This window comes from Schistocerca piceifrons, chromosome 3 (assembly GCF_021461385.2).
Source record: "Schistocerca piceifrons isolate TAMUIC-IGC-003096 chromosome 3, iqSchPice1.1, whole genome shotgun sequence".
Taxonomy (NCBI): Eukaryota; Metazoa; Arthropoda; class Insecta; order Orthoptera; family Acrididae; genus Schistocerca; species Schistocerca piceifrons.
The window spans coordinates 187,147,292-187,167,127 of NC_060140.1; the positions used below are offsets into that span (position 1 = coordinate 187,147,292).

A 19,836-nucleotide genomic window follows, 5' to 3' on the forward strand; every position below is an offset into this window, starting at 1 on the left:
GACGCGCAGGAGCGTCGTGGTCTCGTGGTAACGTGAGCAGCTGCGGAACGTAAGGTCCATGGTTCAAATCTTCCATAGAGTAAAGAGTTTAATTTTTTATTTTCGGTTTATGTGACAAACTCTTATGTTTTCATCACTTTTTTGGGAGTGATTATCACATCCACAAGAAAACCTAAATCGGGCAAGGTAGAAGAATCTTTTTACCAATTCGCCAAGTGTACAAGTTAGGTTGGTCGACAACACATTCCTGTCATGTGACGCACATGCCGTCACCAGTGTCGTATAGAATATATCAGATGTGTTTTCCTGTGGAGGAATCGGTTGACCTATGACCTTGCGATCAAATGTTTTCGGTTCCCATTGGAGAGGCACGTCCTTTCGTCTACTAATCGCACGGTTTTGCGATGCGGTCGCAAAACACAGACACTAAACTTATTACAGTGACCAGAGACGTCAATGAACGAACGGACCGATAATAAAAATGCAAAAATAAAGAAAGTAAAATTTTCGCTCGAGGGTAGACTTTAACCAAGGACCTTTCCTTCTGCAGCTGCTCACGCTACCACGGGACCACGGCGCTCCTAAAGTAAAATTTTCGCTCGAGGGTAGACTTGAACCAAGGACCTTTCCTACTGCAGCTGCTCACGCTACCACGGGACCACGGCGCTCCTGAGCTACCGGTCTCCACGATGTTGCCTATGTGGCCCATGGACTACTCGGTTTGTATATTTTGCTTATTTTTTCACAGTTCCACACAACTTCTTCCTGTTTTCTCAATTGATCTGTGTTCAGTTTATCAAGGCCTATCCAATGTGCCAACTTATAACTAAATCTGAGGGGGGTGCGATGGGGAGGTTCCCTTATCAGTGATAACAAACACGCAATACTGCGTGAAATAACCGCAGAAATCAGTGTTGGATGTACGGCGAAAGTATCTGCTAGGAAAACATGGCGAAATCTAGTGTTAGAGGGCTATGGCAGCAGACAACCGACGCGAGTGCCCTTGCTAACAGCACGACATCGCCTGCAGCGCTTCTCCTGGGCTCGTCACCTTTATCGGTTGGACCCTAGACGACTGGAAAAACGTGACCTGGTCTGATGAATCTCGATTTCAGTTGTTAAGAGCAGACAGTAGGGTTAGAGTGTGGTTCAGACCTTATGAAACCATAAACCCAGGTTGTCAACAAGGCACTGTGCAAGCTGATGCTGGCTCTATAAAGCCTAGTTTACACGACGACACTAGGTTGCAGCGCACTGCCCCACCGGCCACTGCGCATGCGCGCCGCGCGTTTGATCAACTCGTTAGTGAAACTTAACATTTTCGGCGTGTTCCAACTTTGGTGACACTAGTTGCATGAGTTTTTGAGGTTCTGTGTGTTTGTAGAGTGTAGACAAACTGAAATATGAAGTTGGGAACGGAGAATAATGTTCGCTTTTCGGATACCTACGTTTTGCGTAGGTGCTTGTGAGATTTCAGTGATCCTGATTACAAAAATAAGCAACATATTGCTGAGACCGTCATGTGCGATCATAACATAGATGGTCTGACAATATCTGAGTTTCAGGGCAAAATTTATTGAGTTAGGAGCTCATATACAACTGAATTAAGAAAAATACAAGCAATTGTAATTCTAGCTGTGGCAATGCTCGCGTCTACAAGACTGAAATCCCATCGCTAGATTTGGCCAACTCTTTGTTAAACAGTATTGCTGACAGGAGGGAAGGCTATACAAATTCAAGAAGCTGCATTCCTTAGTCAATATTAATCTATTTAAAACGTCGCTGCAGTCCTCCCTGTTCATACATGTTAGAATTTTGAAATATTGCCACTGTTCAGATCCATCTTCAAGAGAGTAGTTTGCAAACCATTCTCTTCTTAATGCAGTCTGCTTAGAATAATTAGTGCTGTTAATGATAAAAATTTTTGGTGTTATTGAAAAGCGTCATTACCAACTAAAACCGCATCTTATAGCATGCCGAGTGTTCTCGATTGTAATGCACGCAGTATGATATGTAATTTCAGGTCTGGCGACAGTGCTTCATGCATTACAGTACCTTTATTACTTATCGCATAATTAACTATATTTAGAAGAAACGTGAACAGTTCTGGTGACATTCTAATATAATTAAAAGAACTTCTTGGATCTTCCGTTATAAATTATTTCAGCAAGGATGCTGAGCAACCGAGCCGACGTCTTTTCTTCATCCTGTCACGAATCGAAACACATTTCTTACTTTTTTCTTATGCAGCGATTCCACGCAACAAGCTTTAACTCCGTCACTACTCGTGCGACGTGCAGCTGCCAAAACTTTCACTTCAGGCACGACTCAGGGACCCACAAAACGACGAAACTGAAGTGTATTCTGGTGTCGCCGTGTCTACAGTCATATATGAAACCACTTGTGTGCAGCTCATTCCACGCAACGAGTGGTGCAACCCAATGTCGTCGTGTAAACCGGGCTTCATGGTGTGGCCTGGGGTTACGTGGCATGGACTGGATCCTGTGGTCCAGCTGAACTGATCATTGACTGGAAATGGTTATGTTCGGCTACTTGGCGACCATTTGCAGCCATTCATGGACTTCATGTTCCCAAACAACGATGGAATATTCAGGGTTGACAACGCGCCTAGTCACCGGGCCACAATGGTTCGCTATTGGTTTTAAAGACATTCTGGACAATTCCAGCGAATGATTTGGCCACCCAAATCGCCCGACATCACTCTTATTGTACATGTATGGGACATTATGGAGACGTGCACAAAATCCTACACCGGCAACACTTTCCCAATTATGGACGGCTATACACGCAGCATGGCTCACTATCGCTGCGGGAGACTTCTAACGACTTCCATGCCACGTTGTCTTGCTGCACTACGCCGGGCAAAAGGTCAGAATCGATATTAGTAGGCATGACAGTAATGCGAGAGTGGTATAGTCTGCCGGTAAGCTGAACAGCAAGCTCACTTCAGTGCAGATCGCTGTTTGTTGAATAGGACTGGCCACGCCGTATTCTGCGTTTACGCGGGGCACAAGCGCTGGGGTGCATTCGTTCTGCGTGTTTTTCTCGCTGGGCTCTGCCTACACGTGCGGGAAATGTGATGCGTTTTTATGAGCCGTCTGGGGGAAGCGGCCTTCCAGGACGTCCGGCGGCTACTAATCTACACTACTGGCCATTAAAATTGCTACACCACGAAGATGACGTGCTACAGTCGCGAAATTTAACCGACAGGAAGATGATGCTGTGATATGCAAATGATTAGCTTTTCAGAGCATTCACACAAGGTTAGCGCCGGCGGCGACACCTACAACGTGCTGACATGAGCAAAGTTTCCAACCGTTTTCTCATACACAAACAGCAGTTGACCGGTGTTGCCTGGTGATGCCTCGTGTAAGGAGGAGAAATGCGTACCATCACGTTTCCGACTTTGATAAAGGTCGAATTGTAGCCTATCGCGATTGCGGTTTATGGTATCGCGACATTGCTGCTCGCGTTGGTCGAGATCCAATAACTGTTAGCAGAATATGGAATTGGTGTGTTCAGGAGGGTAATACGGAACAGCGTGCTGGAACTCAACGGCCTCGTATCACTATCAGTCGAGATGACAGGCACCTTATCCGTATGGCTGTAACGGATCGTGCAGCCACGTCTCGATCCCTGAGTCAACAGATGCACGAACAGTTCGACGACGTTTGCAGCAGCATGGACTATCAGCTCGGAGACCGTGGCTGCGGTTACCCTTGACGCTGCATCACAGACAGGAGCGCCTGCGATGGTCGCATCCGTGTTTGGCGACATCGCGGTGAACGCACATCGGAAGCGTGTATTCATCATCGCCATACTGGCGTATCACCCGGCGTGATGGAATGGGGTGACATTGGTTACACGTCTCGATCACCTCTTGTTCGCATTGACGGCACTTTGAACAGTGGACGTTAGATTTCATATGTGTTACGACCCGTACCTCTACCCGTCATTCGATTCCTGCGAAACCCTACATTTCAGCAGGATAATGCACGACCGCATGTTGCAGGTCCTGTATGGGCCTTTCTAGATACAGAAGATATTCGACTGTTGCCCTGGCCAGCACATTCTCCAGATCTCTCATCAATTGGAAACGTCTGGTCAATGGTGGCCGAGCAACTGGCTCATCACAATACGCCAGTCACTACTCTTGATGAACTGTGGTATCGTGTTGAAGCTGCATGGGCAGCTGTACCTGTACACGCCATCCAAGCTCTGTTTGACTCAATGCCCAGGCGTGTCATGGGCGTTATTACAGCCAGAAGTGGTTGTTCTGGGTTATGATTTCTCAGGATCTATGCAGCCAAATTGCGTGAAAATGTAATCACATGTCAGTTCCAGTATAATATATTTGTCCAATGAATATCCGTTTATCATCTGCATTTCTTCTAGGTGTAGCAATTTTAATGGTCAGTAGTGTATTACATATACCGAAGCGCAGTGAACTGATTGGTGAGTTACTTAAATTCTGCTAGTGTATGTTTCTTGCGTTATTCACATTAGTTACTAATTACTGTATTTCGTATAGTGTGCCGCATTTAATCAAAAATTAACGCGTCTGCGCAATTTGTGGCCGCTGATTTGACAAGCCCACTGCGGAAGTGTCGGTATAGCTTTGTGGAACAGTGTGCAGGTGTTACGTACAACGTAGCTGGGCAGAGGGAGTGGGAACTCGGAAGCTACCTGTTCAGTTTGCAGACAGACTATACCATTCTCGCATTATTGTCATTGTAGCTGTCATCTGTATTCTATAAATGGTCAAAATGGGGAGTCTGCACAGTGTGGAAGAGCAGAAACATCTATGGCTGTGCACCACACGGGTAAAAAAGAGTACAAAACAGATGAAAAGAGAGAATCGTGGCCATCAGTTACAGGGCCGATTAGGGAGAAAAATGGGATGGAATGGATGACAAGCAAAAGTCAGATATTGGTGAGCACTGACAGTAAATATGTTATTAATATTTATAAACAGTATACACTGAAATTTATTCAGGAATAAAATATTAACTAGCCAACTTTAGACTAAAAATATCCAGTCTACATTCGAGGATGTTAGCGTAACGCTCTTACTATGATATAGATCCTTGACGCCGGCCAGAGTGGCTGAGCGATTCTAGCCGCTACAGTCTGGATCCGCGCGACCGCTACGGTCGCAGGTTCGAATCCTGCCTCGGGCATGGATGTGTGTGATGTCCTTAGTTTAGTTAGGTTTAATTAGTTCTACGTTCTAGGGGACTGATGACCTCAGAAGTTAGGTCCCATAGTGATAAAAAGAAACTAAATAAAATAAAATAAAAGGTCATAAAAGTCATTGACGGGCACAGAGGTAAGCACAAAAATGATCTCTGATACTACGAGTGATCAACAAAACGATTTCTGATAATAACCAGCAGAATGATCTCTGATGCTTTTGCCGCCATTACTTCCTTTCGTCCCAAGTGTCCCATGCGCAGGAATACTTTCCATTATGCATGTCAGTGTATCTCCAAAATTGCAGCTGTCATGTTGTCTCACAAAACTGTGAAGTACACAACATTCTTGTATAACAGCATCTACTTCATCAACATTGACATCGATTGGACGATGGAAAATTCTCCATTTTTATATGAATTTCAAATGCATGTTCTACATAACGCTGTGTTTATGATAGTCTGTAGTTGAAATTTTTTTGTTTATTGGTCAATTTTTGTGTGGCGTGTGGTCCCATTAAGATGTCACTTACTGCAAAAGCCTTGTCAGCCACAAACACGTAAGGGTTTTTGAGTCCACGAGGATCATTTGGGAGAGGAGCTGCATCTGGCAATACAAAGTTTGGGTGTAAACGTTTTACCTAATTCTGTTGCTTTGAATACATTACAGTCTCCTTGACGAACATATGCCCCTACGTCTATGAATCTGAAACAGTAATTGCTGTCTGATATGGTCATTAGTACAAAAAGAAATTATTTTATTTTATTATAATATTCACTGACTGATCTTCATATTTTAACAACTGTTACGTGTTTTCCATTTATATTCCACATAATGAGGGAAGTTTGCGGTCTTGTCATACTCCTTTAGCATCTTCCATATAAACGTGCATATGTCTCTAAACGGCGGCAGTTGTAGATCGACAGAGAAGAAACGGAAAATGTAGAGAATGCATCGAATTCTCAGTCCCTAGACACCTATCAAATTTGATTTGATCCATTAGAAATGATTAGTGAACTCTTGCGGATTTTCTTTTTACTTGTATTTTGCACGATACTTTTCGGGAAATTCTCCCCGTTTTCAAGTGCGTTTCCTGTGTGCTGTGTTTTCGGTGTGTGAGTTGCTGTAATGCATAGCAATACGCGCAAATTTTAATAATTATCGATATTTCTATAGAGTTAGCCCTCAAACTCTGTGTGAAGACTGATCATTAATCAAAATTTACTCATGTTTTATAGCTCAACCGACGCCAGCGGGCAACAATCACGGCACGTAACGTAAGGACGGCTTTCTTATTTAACGACATTCCGCTCGAAGCTGATATTAACGAGTGCGCGCTGTAAATGTTACCGCAGCTTACACCGACGCACTGCTGGTGGGATTTTCCTGGGCTTCACTTTGCGTGAGGAAAGCGCACGTGTGGCCAGCGTAAACAGAGCCGCGCGTGTTGCGTGAATTCCAGCATAAACTAGGGATGTCGGTTATCGCTGAAACAACCGTTTCGCGGTAATATCGGTTTTTCAAAGCCAGTTCAACCGGACTATCAAAACCGTTCAAAATAACCGGTTTTCAGTTTTTTTTTCCTATTACTTCCTGTAATAAACGTACAAATGGAACAAAGATTCAAAAAATTTGACTCCCTCCGTTTCGTGATACATAGAAACAAAATATTTAATTAAATAGTCAAATAAAAAAACTTAGTCCGTCCACCGTTCGCTACTTTTCTCAAAAAGTGATAAGTGATTGACTACTACAAAACATCACCAGTATTATCCCACTGTTTCTGATTTTTTTTTAAATTTTGCTCAAAAAACATGTTGTAATCATACCACTATCTGGATATTATGAATAGTCAGTGCTAAAGGGTGAAAACTGAGATTGAAGAACTTTATTTCTCGTCTTACTTTGTCCGTTTTCAAGGGCTGCAAGCAGATAAACGCATGTTATGTAGACACAAGCAATAGATCAACTGCTTTATTTTTACTGTAAACTATGGACGAAGTATTAAGTTTTACGTTTTATTGTGTCACAAGTTGGTTGTGGCTCTTCATGTTAGTAACCTTTTAAGCAAATGAAGCGTTGTACTTCACTGACATCGCATTCCGTAAAGTTGCATCTAGACTATGGATGGTGCCACTCTGTAAGACAACTGATGCCCGACGACAACAATGAGAAACTATGGTTTAGACCAGATGAGACAAGTCTTACACATTGCATGAACACGCATACGGCCTAACAGGGCCACACCACATGGTAACAGGTACATTATTGTCTCAGCAATACTGTTCCAATTCTTATGCCATGTGCTTGTTGATCGTCTCTGCCGGCATTGTCATTATTTTTCACGATTTCTATAATAACGCAATGTTTCAAAGCAATGCAAATTTACAAATAAAAATTACTCGTTCTTTGAAATCGGTTTATTGAAAAACGAAGAAATGTAGCACTGCTGCTATGGCTAATTGATATTTCGGTTTTTTAACCTGGTTATTAGTAAAATAATAAAAAAACACCTGCTATAACCGAGACCAAACAAATACAGAGAAATACCTGTTATTCAGAACTAAAATACTGGTATCGGTAGTAACCGGTCAGTTTTTCCCATTCCTAACATAAACGGAGAGTGAAAAACGCGCTCGTGAGGCCGTAGCCTTCGGATTCAAAACAACAAGAACAAGCAATCATTAAAATATAACATTTTTTATTTACAACTTGTTTCGAAGGCTTTACTTCATCATAATGCGTCAGTTCCAATGCATTACTGTTTGGAAACCATCTACGTCGAAACATCTAGAATGTCTTAAATTTGAGGTGTGACATGCAGTCGCGTAAGAGGCCTGAGACACTGCTGTTATGATGCTGGAAAAAAATGTTTAGTTACTTGATATTCAACAGCTCTATTTTATTTAGGTATAGGCGTTTCGGGTAAACTCAGGTTCAGAATATATGTCAAAGGAAGCAACGTGCTTCATACACCCTCTATGGCGACATGCGTAAGTCATCAATTTCATATAAATACTGATTAATAGATGATTTATTACTCAGTTGTAATATGACATGCTGCCATATCGGGTATGTGAGTCATCTTACGTCCTTTGATATCAGAGTACCAGATTTGCTTTCTGTCTTTGCTGGTGTTGCTGTTTTAATTTCTATTTCATGTATCCTTTTCTATAAATGCTTAAGCAATAATAGATAATTGTGTTTCGACAATGGATAAGGATGGCGATTGCTTCAATTACATCTCCTCAATTTTTCTACCACTCACAGATGAGATGTTGAAAGCCAGTCTTTTCATGGGGCTGAAATAAATGCTGCAGTGAAAGGTAACGAAGTTTTGGAAAGCCTGAATGCAAAGGGCAGAAATAAATTTGTAATTAGCGCCCTCATAAAATAAAGTTGTTTATTTCCTGATACACATTGAAAGCCCTGCGACCCAGTACCGTAGTATGCCGTTAGATGAGGCAAACCAAAATGACGTGGCCCATAGACGAAAGACAAAATCGTCCGATAATTGTTTCCTTTTTTTATATTCGCAGAGGAACAGCGCTGCAACAGCCCATACTCACTTGGAGCAAGCATACGTGAGCAATGCACCACCATACATGGCTACTGGAAGTGATACGTTTGTTTTAAAAGCTGTATATTTTTCAAAGTATTGCATGTACAAATATGGTTGATACATGAATAGTACCGTAAATTCACTAAGTCTGCGTTTTGCACTCTATAAATTCTCTATGAACAGGGTTGCCATTCGTCCCGATACATCGGCAGCGTCACCGTTATCGACCTTCTTGTGCCGACAAGGTCCAATTTTGTCACGATTTTGAAAAATACTTTTACAAGCTTGGCTCAAGTACTGAAGTAACGATATCTGTTAGCGGATATTTTGCAAATATGTGATAAGTTCCTATGGGACCAAACTGCTAAGGTCATCGGTCCCTAGGCTTACACACTACTTCCCAACACACAGACCATGCCCGAGGGAGGACTCGAACCTCCGATGGGGAGAGCTGCGCGAACCGTGCAAGGTGCCCTCAGACCGTTCGGCTACCCCACGCGGCTTTTCTTTTAGTGCAACAGTTAGTTTTATTTATGTCAACAAATTTATGTTGATAAGGTCGTCTCACAGGGGAGACTGCATGTTGCGTATCCCGTATTGACGATGCAAGCGCCTTCTATATCTACCTCCATCATTCAAGAAAGTACGAGACTTCTCCGGTAGTACGGGGCTGCAACTATTTAACGAGCGCCACGAGGAGGAATGTGGCAGTACTCATTTGAACAGCGATCAGAAAAGACGATTCTTCCTCAACGTAATACGAACAACGACTGCAAGTTAGTACTGTTTGATGTGTTTACTGCGGGTATATATACCGTGATGTGTATAGTGACACACTTCGATGACTGAAGTGTTATTCTCGACTGTTTACTGGCTAATGAACTCATCGTAGCTTACGAAAATGCCTAAGGAAGGAAAGAGACCTGAAACCTCAGATCGGGAGCTGATTGAAAACACTATTATATACCTGACTAGAAATGGTGTGAACAGTTCAGGTAGCAATTGTTTTCAGGAATGTTGTTGTTGTGGTCTGCAGTCCTGAGACTGGTTTGATGCAGCTCTCCATGCCACTCTATCCTGTGCAAGCTGCTTCATCTCCCAACTGATCCCTTCGTCTAGTCAAGTTGTGCCACAAACTCCTCTTCTCCCCAATTCTATTCAATACCTCCTCATTAGTTATGTGATCTACCCATCTAATCTTCAACATTCTTCTGTAGCACCGCATTTCGAAAGCTTGTATTCCCTTCTTGTCCAAACTATTTATCGCCCATGTTTCACTTCCATACATGGCTACACTCCATACAAACACTTTCAGAAACGACTTCCTGACACTTAAATGTTAACAAATTTCTCTTCTTCAGAAACGATCGCCTTGCCATTGCCAGTTTAAATTTTATATCCTCTCTACTTCGACCATCATCAATTATTTTTCTCCCCAAATAGCAAAACTTCTTTACTACTTTAAGTGTCTCATTTCCTAATCTAATTTCCTCAGCATCACCAGAGTTAACTCGACTACATTCCATTATCCTCGTTTTGCTTTTGTTGATGTTCATCTTATATCCTCCTTTCAAGACACTGTCCATTCCGTTCATCTGCTCTTCCAAGTCCTTTTCAGGAATATATGTATCTGAAGAGATTTTTAGGAACTAAGCATGACTCGGAAGAAAGGTCGATTTACTTTCCCCTGGCAACCGAAAATCCTGAACGCGAATGCCAGCTGCTAAAATTATGTATTTGTCTTCTATTCCCCCACACAATACCACTGTGGAAAGAATATTTTCGCTCATGTCTTCATAATGAAAGAAACAGACTGCTGCGAGGGACAATGGAACCACAGTGCCAGTTTAACTACAAGCTGACTTGCATGGAGTTTTATAAATACGTAAAAACGAAAAAAGACTTGCTGAAAAATGTGAAACCTTCCAAAAAATATTCCAACTACTTCTGCCGCAAAAATTTCCGTAAAACTGTGTTATAAATAACAAGTAATTATATTAAATAAATTTTTACTTCATTTCTACACCCCCATCTCGGTGTCCCGATGAAGTCCCAGCTAGATATGGCAACCCTATCCATGAGTGCCTCTCCGGTCATAAATCACACGTCAAAGTGTCACTGTAGTTCATACCATACCTTAGGTAGCAGCATCCTGTTATTGTTTATCACAACAGCATTGATGCATTCTCTGAGTTGGTTCAGTGTTCTTGTAAGTGGTAGTACGTAAACACGGCCCCACAAGAAAAAGTCACAGGGTGTTAGATCAGGAGACGTAAGGGGCACTAAGCCCAGTCCAGTGATTCGGAAGTTCGTCGATTAGCTAGCGACAAACATCGATGCTCCAGTGAGGTTCGAATGGCTCTAAGCACTATGGGACCTAACATCTGAGGTCATCAGTCCCCTAGACTTAGAACTACTTAAACCTAACTAACCTAAGGACATCACACACATCCATGCCCGAGGCAGGATTCTAACCTGCGATTGGAGCAGCAGTGCGGTTCCGGACTGAAGCGCCTAGAACCGCTCTACCACAGCGGCCGGCTCCAGTGAGGAGATGCAACGTCTTGGAAGATGAAATTCTCGGAGTCAGCAGTATATCAAGGTAAGAAGAGCGCATCACAGTCTTCTCACAGAAGAAAAACTACCCCTGCAGCTTTGTCTGAGACACAGCACACAAAACATTAACCTTCGTCGAATGTTATAGACTGCGTATGAAACTTTGCCTTCACGGTAGCGTCTGGCACACTTGGTCGACCAATACTTTTCAGTTTACAGACACAACCAGTGTCCCGAATATCGTAACGGCCCCTTATTATTAGAAGGCCCGCACAACTGACACGCAAGATGGGTTGCCGACCCTCTTTCAGGAGCGCGGAGACAAACATCGCCAGCGGACAGAAACAAAAACAGGCGACATGTGACAGAAACAAAAACAGACAACATGTGACAGTGTTCCACCAATCGGAACTCATATGACTCATGTAGCACTCCGCCGACATGGCGTTAGAAGCACGCCTAGACCGTCAGACCAGCAGTGTTTATCAGCCGCTAGGAACAGCTCCGACAAGTACTTAACGCCGGCCCCAGCATGGTATTCACTAACCGTACAATTGTAGTAGCACTTTGTAGTTTTAGAGTAGATTTTGGTCAGTATTTTCTTCTATTGTCTTGTTTCCTTATCTAGTTTGCCACCACAAGAGTTGTGTGGTTTTGAATGTTGTTCTTGCGTTAAAAACTTAGTGTATGCCAAGAAAGCGTTTTTCTTTAATTATAATAAAGTGTGTTCCAGTTAACTGTTGGTTCTTTCTTGCCGACCGCAGGACACTACACCGAAACTGTCGACACTAAAGCACAATGCTCTGTTTACATGGCGTTTCTTTCCCCAATTCCTTCTGAATGTGTAATGCACGGTTGTAATAGATAAACATCCCTCATATTCCAACACACAAAAACTCTTTTTTTTTTTTTTCTCGCCATTTTGTCAATGCATTGCACTCGTAACACCAAGTATTGGGTAGCGTAGTTTAATTAATATTGTTTCTTCTTTAGTATAAGCTTGTTTCGGCTATGGCGCCGTTCTCAGATAAACCTGCAGATGTTGCACTTGGTGAGTCTTTCATAAAAGTTATAGACAGGTCATTTTACTTAATATATCTTACATCTATTTGGAGCAGATGCCCATATTGCACTTTCGGCTGTCTATTTGTTGCTAGATTGCTATAATTATGTAAGTTCTATTTGTATAGAATATTTTTCTGAAATATTTTGGTAGCTAGTTTGACAGTTTATCCTCGTTGCAGTTTTGTGTTTGCAGTGTAATCTTTATTCATCAGCGATGTTAGTAGTGTTTCACTGAAATTATAATTTTCTGATTTGTGTCTGAGGTTGTCTTTTGTTTTTTATTTACTGTCTTTCTTTAATCCAATCTCGTTTCCAAAAGTTAATAAAATTTTGTAGCTAACTTTTACGTTTGAGATCGATTTGTTCGTTAAGGATACCGTTTGGATGATTTTCTGTGTGCGTATTTGTTTCTATTAACGAGAATAAACTGTCAAACTAGCTATCAAAAGTATTTCACGAAAATATTCTATACAAATAGAACTTCCATAATTGTAACAATCGAGCAATATACAGACAGTTAACTGTTTACTCACTGGTGCAATATCGACATCTGTTACAACTAGCTGGAACGCGGTGCGATTCAGTTGCCCCTACCACTGTTGTTTTATGCAACCCGCAATGTTCTATGTGACCTTCAGAAACCACCCGGGAGATTTTCATATTCTCTCGCACGCTATGCGCAAACCAATAGCCCTACAGAAAAAATAAACAGGGTCTTTTTTGAAGAAAATTTAATGCAGTTAACTCTTGAACTGGGATACCTTTTCGCTGGAGGTCTCGGGTTTAGAGTTATTCAAGAAAAAGGTACAAAATGGCCCTTCAAACGCAACTTTAGCCCCACACTCATCCCTCACCATCCAGGATTTCTAGTGCGTCGTTCGTAGCACTTCCACCTACTATTGTGCAAAAATTTCCGACTACACTAAATACTTTCAATATTCGACTTTTTTAGTCTCTACTGATTGGGCTATTACGCCACCAGCATAATCGCCTATTTCGTTAATAATATTAATTTAAACGCAATCGTGAGGGTAATAAAAGAGAAATGACTTTTGTAAAAGTTACGTTAAAACTAATTACGCTGGTAATTCGATCAAAACTTAACCATTACAAGTACAGTAGTTTCGTAGTCAGAAGGCCTGACAAATACAACAAAGTGTTTATTTTATGTTGATAAAATTCACAAAACTGTTGGATGAAATTTATACACAAACGTCAGTTTTACAGTTTGTAAGTGCTCAACTAAGCCGGTGGCGTAATAAGGCCAGTCAGTGAAGACCAAAAAAGGTCTGATGTGGGAATTAATTCGTGCAGTCGCAAATCCCTGTACAGTGGTAGGAGGGATAGCCATAAGCAACAGTTTACAAATTCTGACCGGTGAGAACCAAGTGTGGGAGAGTGGGTGCGTTTGAAGGGCTTTTTTTACGTTTTTCTTGAATAACTCGAAAACTACGGTCTCTAGCGAAAACGTATCCGGGTACAAAATGTAACTACATTAAATTTTCAACTCAAAAGACATTTTCATTTTTTTTGTACGGCTAAAAGTTTATGCGTAGAGATCGAGAGAACTTGAAAATCTTGCGCACGGTTTTCAAGTCACCCTGTGAATGTCAACTGACCTCTATTTGTACAACTTTTATGAACGTAAGTAGACTCATCAAATGTCACATGTACAGGTTTTCTTGAGAATGGCACTATGGCCGAAAGAATCTTGTAGTGAAGAAGAAACATTACTAATTAAACTGTTGGCAGGTTACCAACATTATAAAATGTCATATTATGCTGTATTCTACGCTGCGTGCCCGGCCGCAAAGAAAATGCATCAATCACACTTTGAAAAATATAGAACTTTGAAAACGAATAGTGCTATATAACAAAATGGTGGGGTGATGTGGACGCTTCCAGTGTGATTAGATAATTTTAAGTGACGACGTACGAAATACAGAACATCTCTCTGCGAAGAACCGAGACTTACAATTGTAGAGAAGACGGCGTGCGCCAAGACTGGCGAATGGCTACCAAGGCAGTACGGAAAAAGTGAAAATTTGTCGTCGGTCAGTTTCCATTATCTTGTATGATATTTTGCAGACGATAAAGGCGCCGGTCTCTGGGTTCCGCTACTGCCCACGGCAATTTAAGAAGTTTGTCGGACTAAGGCAGCAGCGGAAATGTGGCAATTGGGTCAGACCACTATAGATAAGCTTTTAGCCTTCTAATCACCATAGATGAGTGTTGTATGTATGACAATGGCATCGATACAAAGGAGCAAAGCACGCAGAGGAAAATGTGGATTCAACACCGCCGAAAAAGGTATAGACACAGCCACCATCGGCCGAGGTGACAGCGAGCGTCTTTCGGGACTAACAGATAATGTGTGTAAGAGACAAACCGTCACAAGAGCATACTACTAAAATCTGACGTGCTTAAACAAGGGTGTCAGGACGAAGCGTCACGGGGAGCTGTCAAAGAGGGTGCTTTTGCTCCACGAAAACACCCCACAGACAGCCATACAAACTGCATCTTTGGGTTACCAAATTTTGCCTCACCCCACGTATCTTCCGGATATGGCATTAAGAGACTTCTTCCTACTTACTCGGTTGAAGAAACCACTGCATGACATGAATTTCAAGAAGAACCTCTTAGTAACTTTCAATGTGGAACATTTCTTGAACAGCCGAAATGCAGGCTTCCAAGACGAGATATCTCTCACCCAAGTTATCCACGCTAGAAAAAATGTGTCGCATTGGCGAGGGCATACGTAGAAACGGACTATCATCATCATCTTCTTATGCTTCCTGCTTGATTTTCTCGAGGTGATAATTAAACACATCATAACATGAGGGAAGTCTTGTTCTGCGTAGGCTGTTTTTATTTTTTTTAGTAAACTCTGTATTTCACGTTTTTACGCTATTATAGTAATATGAGTGAAGACGCCTCTTGATACCCTCATCGCAAATGGACACCACGTCCGAACTCTTGCAGGAATACAGATACGGCTACGAGAAATGAGGATAAGGGACAGGGACGCTACTAGCTTCTCACAAGTGGAGAATTTAGATCGGCCGTGAAGCGTGGAGGCAACCGTTCGCGTTAAGCGGGAAATCTGGGTTCGAGTCTCGATCCGGCACAAATTGTCAGCTCCCACCACTGAATTTATTTGAATGACCGATTGCGGGTGATGTCTTGATATCCCTCGTATTTTCGCCATTAGCTAATTTTGCCCCCTTAGTCATTTTCAAACTATCTCTGTCACAGTGAAAGCATACGTTGTCTTCCACACAGTAGTGTGGAGGAAGTTCCAACTAACGATGTCCCTAATACGTCTCACTTATGGTAAGTGATGTGAATTACGTATGTAAAAATGACCAAATGCAACTCTTATGCGGGTCTTTGTCATTTTTTCAGCGCAAGCCACATTAAAAGGCATCAGTCCATATTTCAAATGAAACTGCACATGACATGGTCAACGTCTAATTATCGCCTACTGTCATTATCTCCCTGATGTAATATATATCTTTCACAAGATATATTTTATAGTCTCCACGTTTCTCTAGTCATATTGTGATTTTTAGACGTTGAGCATATCTTGTGCAGTTATATCCGAAAAGTGAACTAACGGATTTTAATGTGGTTTGCGCGACAAAGACCCGCCTAAGAGTTGATTTTATCATTCTCCGTACGGAATTTACAGCTGTGTAAGTTGTGCCCGTTACCACCACGTTCATACGTAACTTTATTAGATGTATCATTAGATGGGGCTTCATCCACAATAATTTATGGAAGACAGGATACGTGATTATGTGATTAAAGTTTTTCACTTTCTCGGAAGTAGATTGAAAATTCTCAAGGGACGAAAGTTGTTAGTAGCGGAAAGGCATTAAATAAAGAGCCTATATCATAAATAGAAAGAGCCTACGTAGGTCAATGTCTTCTTTCAAGGAACTTGCAGTGGCTGTGGCCCCGTTCACAAAGAAAAGAAGTAACAGTTCAACAGGCAAGAGCTGCTAATAAATTTATATTTATTACAACTGGTTTTTACACTACTGGCCATTATAATTGCTACACCAAGAAGAAATGCAGATGATAAAAGGGGATTTCTTGGACAAATATATTATACTAGAACTGACATGTGATTACATTTTTACGCAATTTGGGTGCATAGATCCTGAGAAATCAGTACCCAGAATAACCAGCTCTGGCCGTAATAACGGTCTTGATACGCCTGGGCATTGAGTCAAATAGAGCTTGCATGGCGTGTACAGGTACAGCTGCCCATGCAGCTTCAACACGATATCACAGTTCATCAAGACTAGTGACTGGCGTATTGTGATGAGCCAGTTGCTTGGCCACCATTGACGAGACGTTTTCAATTGGTGAGAGATATGGAGAATGTGCTGGCCAGGGCAGCAGTCGAACATTTTCTGTATCCAGAAAGGCCCGTACAGGACCTGCAACATGCGGTCGTGCATTATCCTACTGAAACGTAGGGTTTCGCAGGGATCGAATGAAGGGTAGAGCCAAACTGCAGGGAAAGATAAAGATGTGAATATATCCAGCAAGTAAATGAGGATGTAGGTTTCAAGTGCGACTCTGAGACGAAGAGGTTGGCGCAAGAGATGAACTCGTTGGGGCCGCATCAAATCAGTCGGAACATTGATGCCTCAGGAAAAAAGAAAAGAAAAGAAACGTGCTGTAAAGCATCACCTTTGCAGAATACATCGATGATTACTACTGTATTTGATCACCCCTCTCTCACTGTCGGTTTGCCAGTTTGTGCCTTTGCAGTGCACAGTGGTAGGATGATGCCCACGGCAGATGAGAGTGGCGATGAAGCGTGAGGCTTGTCCTCCTACCTTGCAGCTTGGCCACGGCGCCCTGCGTGAGTCCTTGTGCGGCGCCGCCGACCGTCTTGGTGAGGTCCAGTCCGCCCGCCCCCGCGTCGGGGGCGGACCCGTCAGCTCCATCACCACCAACGCCAACACCTGCGCCGTTCTGCGAGCGGGCCGCCAGAAACGGAGCGCTGCTCGCGCACCCCATGGCCTGCAACACCACCACCACCACTATTTAGCTGACAACCTAGCTTATGGGGTGCGAGTGTGCTCCGCTGGAGGATGGTGGGCCGGGGTGAGTCAGAAACCATCTGAAGGCAGTGCGATTCCTTTATTACTCCAATAGTTCCTACGACCAGTTCAAACCCACATCTGGCGGACTTGAAAGGTGAAATTCGACCCACGGACGTGGCGGGAAAGCATTTTAGTGGGTCACCGGCAACTGCTACGCTCAGCACGGCCCGGGCACAGCCAATACCGACTCGAAGGAAGGCCTCGGCGCTTGTTGGTGACGTCACGTCAGCTAGGCACGGCGAACGCCAGGTCTGTTGCAGGCAGAGACGCCTGGGCGTGTTTATCACTATAAATCTCATATTTTTGGGCAAAATGTTTGGTATTGTTTTGGATTCTGCAGTTTCATTTAGATGAAAGATTTCCTTACTATCGTAAAGTTGCAAATGAAGATCATAGTTCTGTATTACTGAATCCTGTCGAAACAAACGTAGATCAATATGAGAAGATGCTTTGCCCCACTGCAAGCTTCGGAAATTTTACATTCAAGTAACTATATTTACTTGATCCATTTTGTTATCGAAATTTACCCCAACCCCCTTACAATGAACTCGTTTCTTTTATTTATTTTCATTTGACATCGTCACTGGAAATGTGAACTAATTTACGTGTGTAAATGTCCAGTTGTTGCCAGTCATTAGATTACAGTCGTTTTCAACGAAAGGAAAACAGGAAACAAAATAGCTTCATACATCGAAAATACTGCTGAGCTTAAACTTTTTTAAACATGCACATTAGAAAAGATAAATATTCCCCTCTTGCAACTGAAAGCAGAAACTTTATAAGATAAAAAATTTTATTTGATAAAACAAGTATCTCTCTTTTGCCTCTTCTTCTGTCCCCCAGCCCCTCCCCCACCGTGTACAATCGCAAGATATTTCATTAACATTCAGTGCCCCTCACCCCATAGTCAACCAAGATACCTAAAGAACAGCATCAATATGTTCACAGATTCTTGAAAAAGCAACCCAGTACAAACGTAACTTCTTCAGATTTACAAATAAGGTAAAGAAGCACGAATTCTGTTGCTGCTGGAGGATAAAGTTGTTTTAGTATGTCAATCCTTAAAACAGGTGGAAATTTAAGTTCAGAAGTACACTATTTGTTAAGAAGTGTAATGAATTGCACAATTAATTGATTGCAGAAATCTCTCAGAACAATGTGTGTTGCTCAACTACCGCCAAGAGTTTCACATTTTCCTGTGAGAGACGGAGACACCACCATTATGAGTATGCCTGCAACAGACCTGGCGTTCGCCGTGCCTAGCTGACGTGACGTCACGAACAAGCGCCGAGGCTTTGCTTTGAGTCGGTGTTGGCACAGCCCGACCTTGTGTAGTCAGCATCCCCATCCGGCGGGCGAGCTACATAATGCTGTTGTGGCAGACTGACACGGCCTGCCGTAGTAGATGGCTGGCTTGAAGGCTAGGAGGGAATCCGTCCGAGCCTGGGTTCATCAGAAGGTGGGTACATCCCCTGGTACGACACTAAGACATATATATATATATATATATATATATATATATATATATATATATATAGGGTGTTACAAAAAGTTAAGGCCAAACTTGTTGAGAAGCGTACGAACACTTCGACTGAAATGTGCAGGAGCTCCATCGTGCATGAACCACATGTTGTACTTGTAAAGGCACATGTTCTAGCAGCACAAGTAGAGTATCCCGTATGAAATCATGGCGGTGAATCGACGAAGTACAGTACATACTGACGAAACTATATATATATATATATATATATATATATGTGTGTGTGTGTGTGTGTGTGTGTGTGTGTGTGTGTGTGTGTGTGTGTGTGTGTGTGTGTGTGTGTGGAGAGCGGAGGAAGCAAGCTCCGTCTACTGACTTCCAGCACAAACGCAGAGCATGGGATAAGTTGGGCTGCAGGGGGAACACGCTGCGCTTTTCTGACACAGTGCTGGCACTATACATATGCTTTCTTATCCGGCATGACACACCACGAGAATCACTTTGTAATGGCTACTGCAAACACAGCTACTGTATTATTCTGTCAGCAATAGCCAGACACAAAACATTTGTGTCTCTAATTCGACCTACTTCTGCCGCTTCAGACTCAGGTAACTTTCGTTTAGGACGTTGTGAACAAATGGAAGAGTGGTCTCAGATTAATATGCTTGGGCAGTGTTGTCCAGTGCCTCCCATGACAGTGCCGGAGATGACGGTTACCCTTCTTTAGGATTGGCAGAATGCCTCAGCAACTCAGCACCAATCTCACTCAATCCATAACGCATAGGCGTCGAGATGGCACAGTGGTTAGCACACTGGACTCTCATTCGGGAGGATGA

At 42.6% G+C, this 19,836-nt stretch overlaps 1 protein-coding gene across 1 annotated transcript in view; it reads right to left on the reverse strand.

Moving 5' to 3' along the window:
• Window positions 1-19,836, reverse strand: part of LOC124789425 (uncharacterized protein PF3D7_1120000-like) — a 271,283-nt gene that overhangs the window by 175,323 nt on the left and 76,124 nt on the right. The window contains exon 2 of the mRNA XM_047256770.1: window positions 17,251-17,437. Within this exon, the coding sequence (XP_047112726.1) occupies window positions 17,251-17,434 (184 nt within the window). The 5' untranslated portion in view covers window positions 17,435-17,437. The remainder of the gene's footprint in view (window positions 1-17,250; window positions 17,438-19,836) is intronic.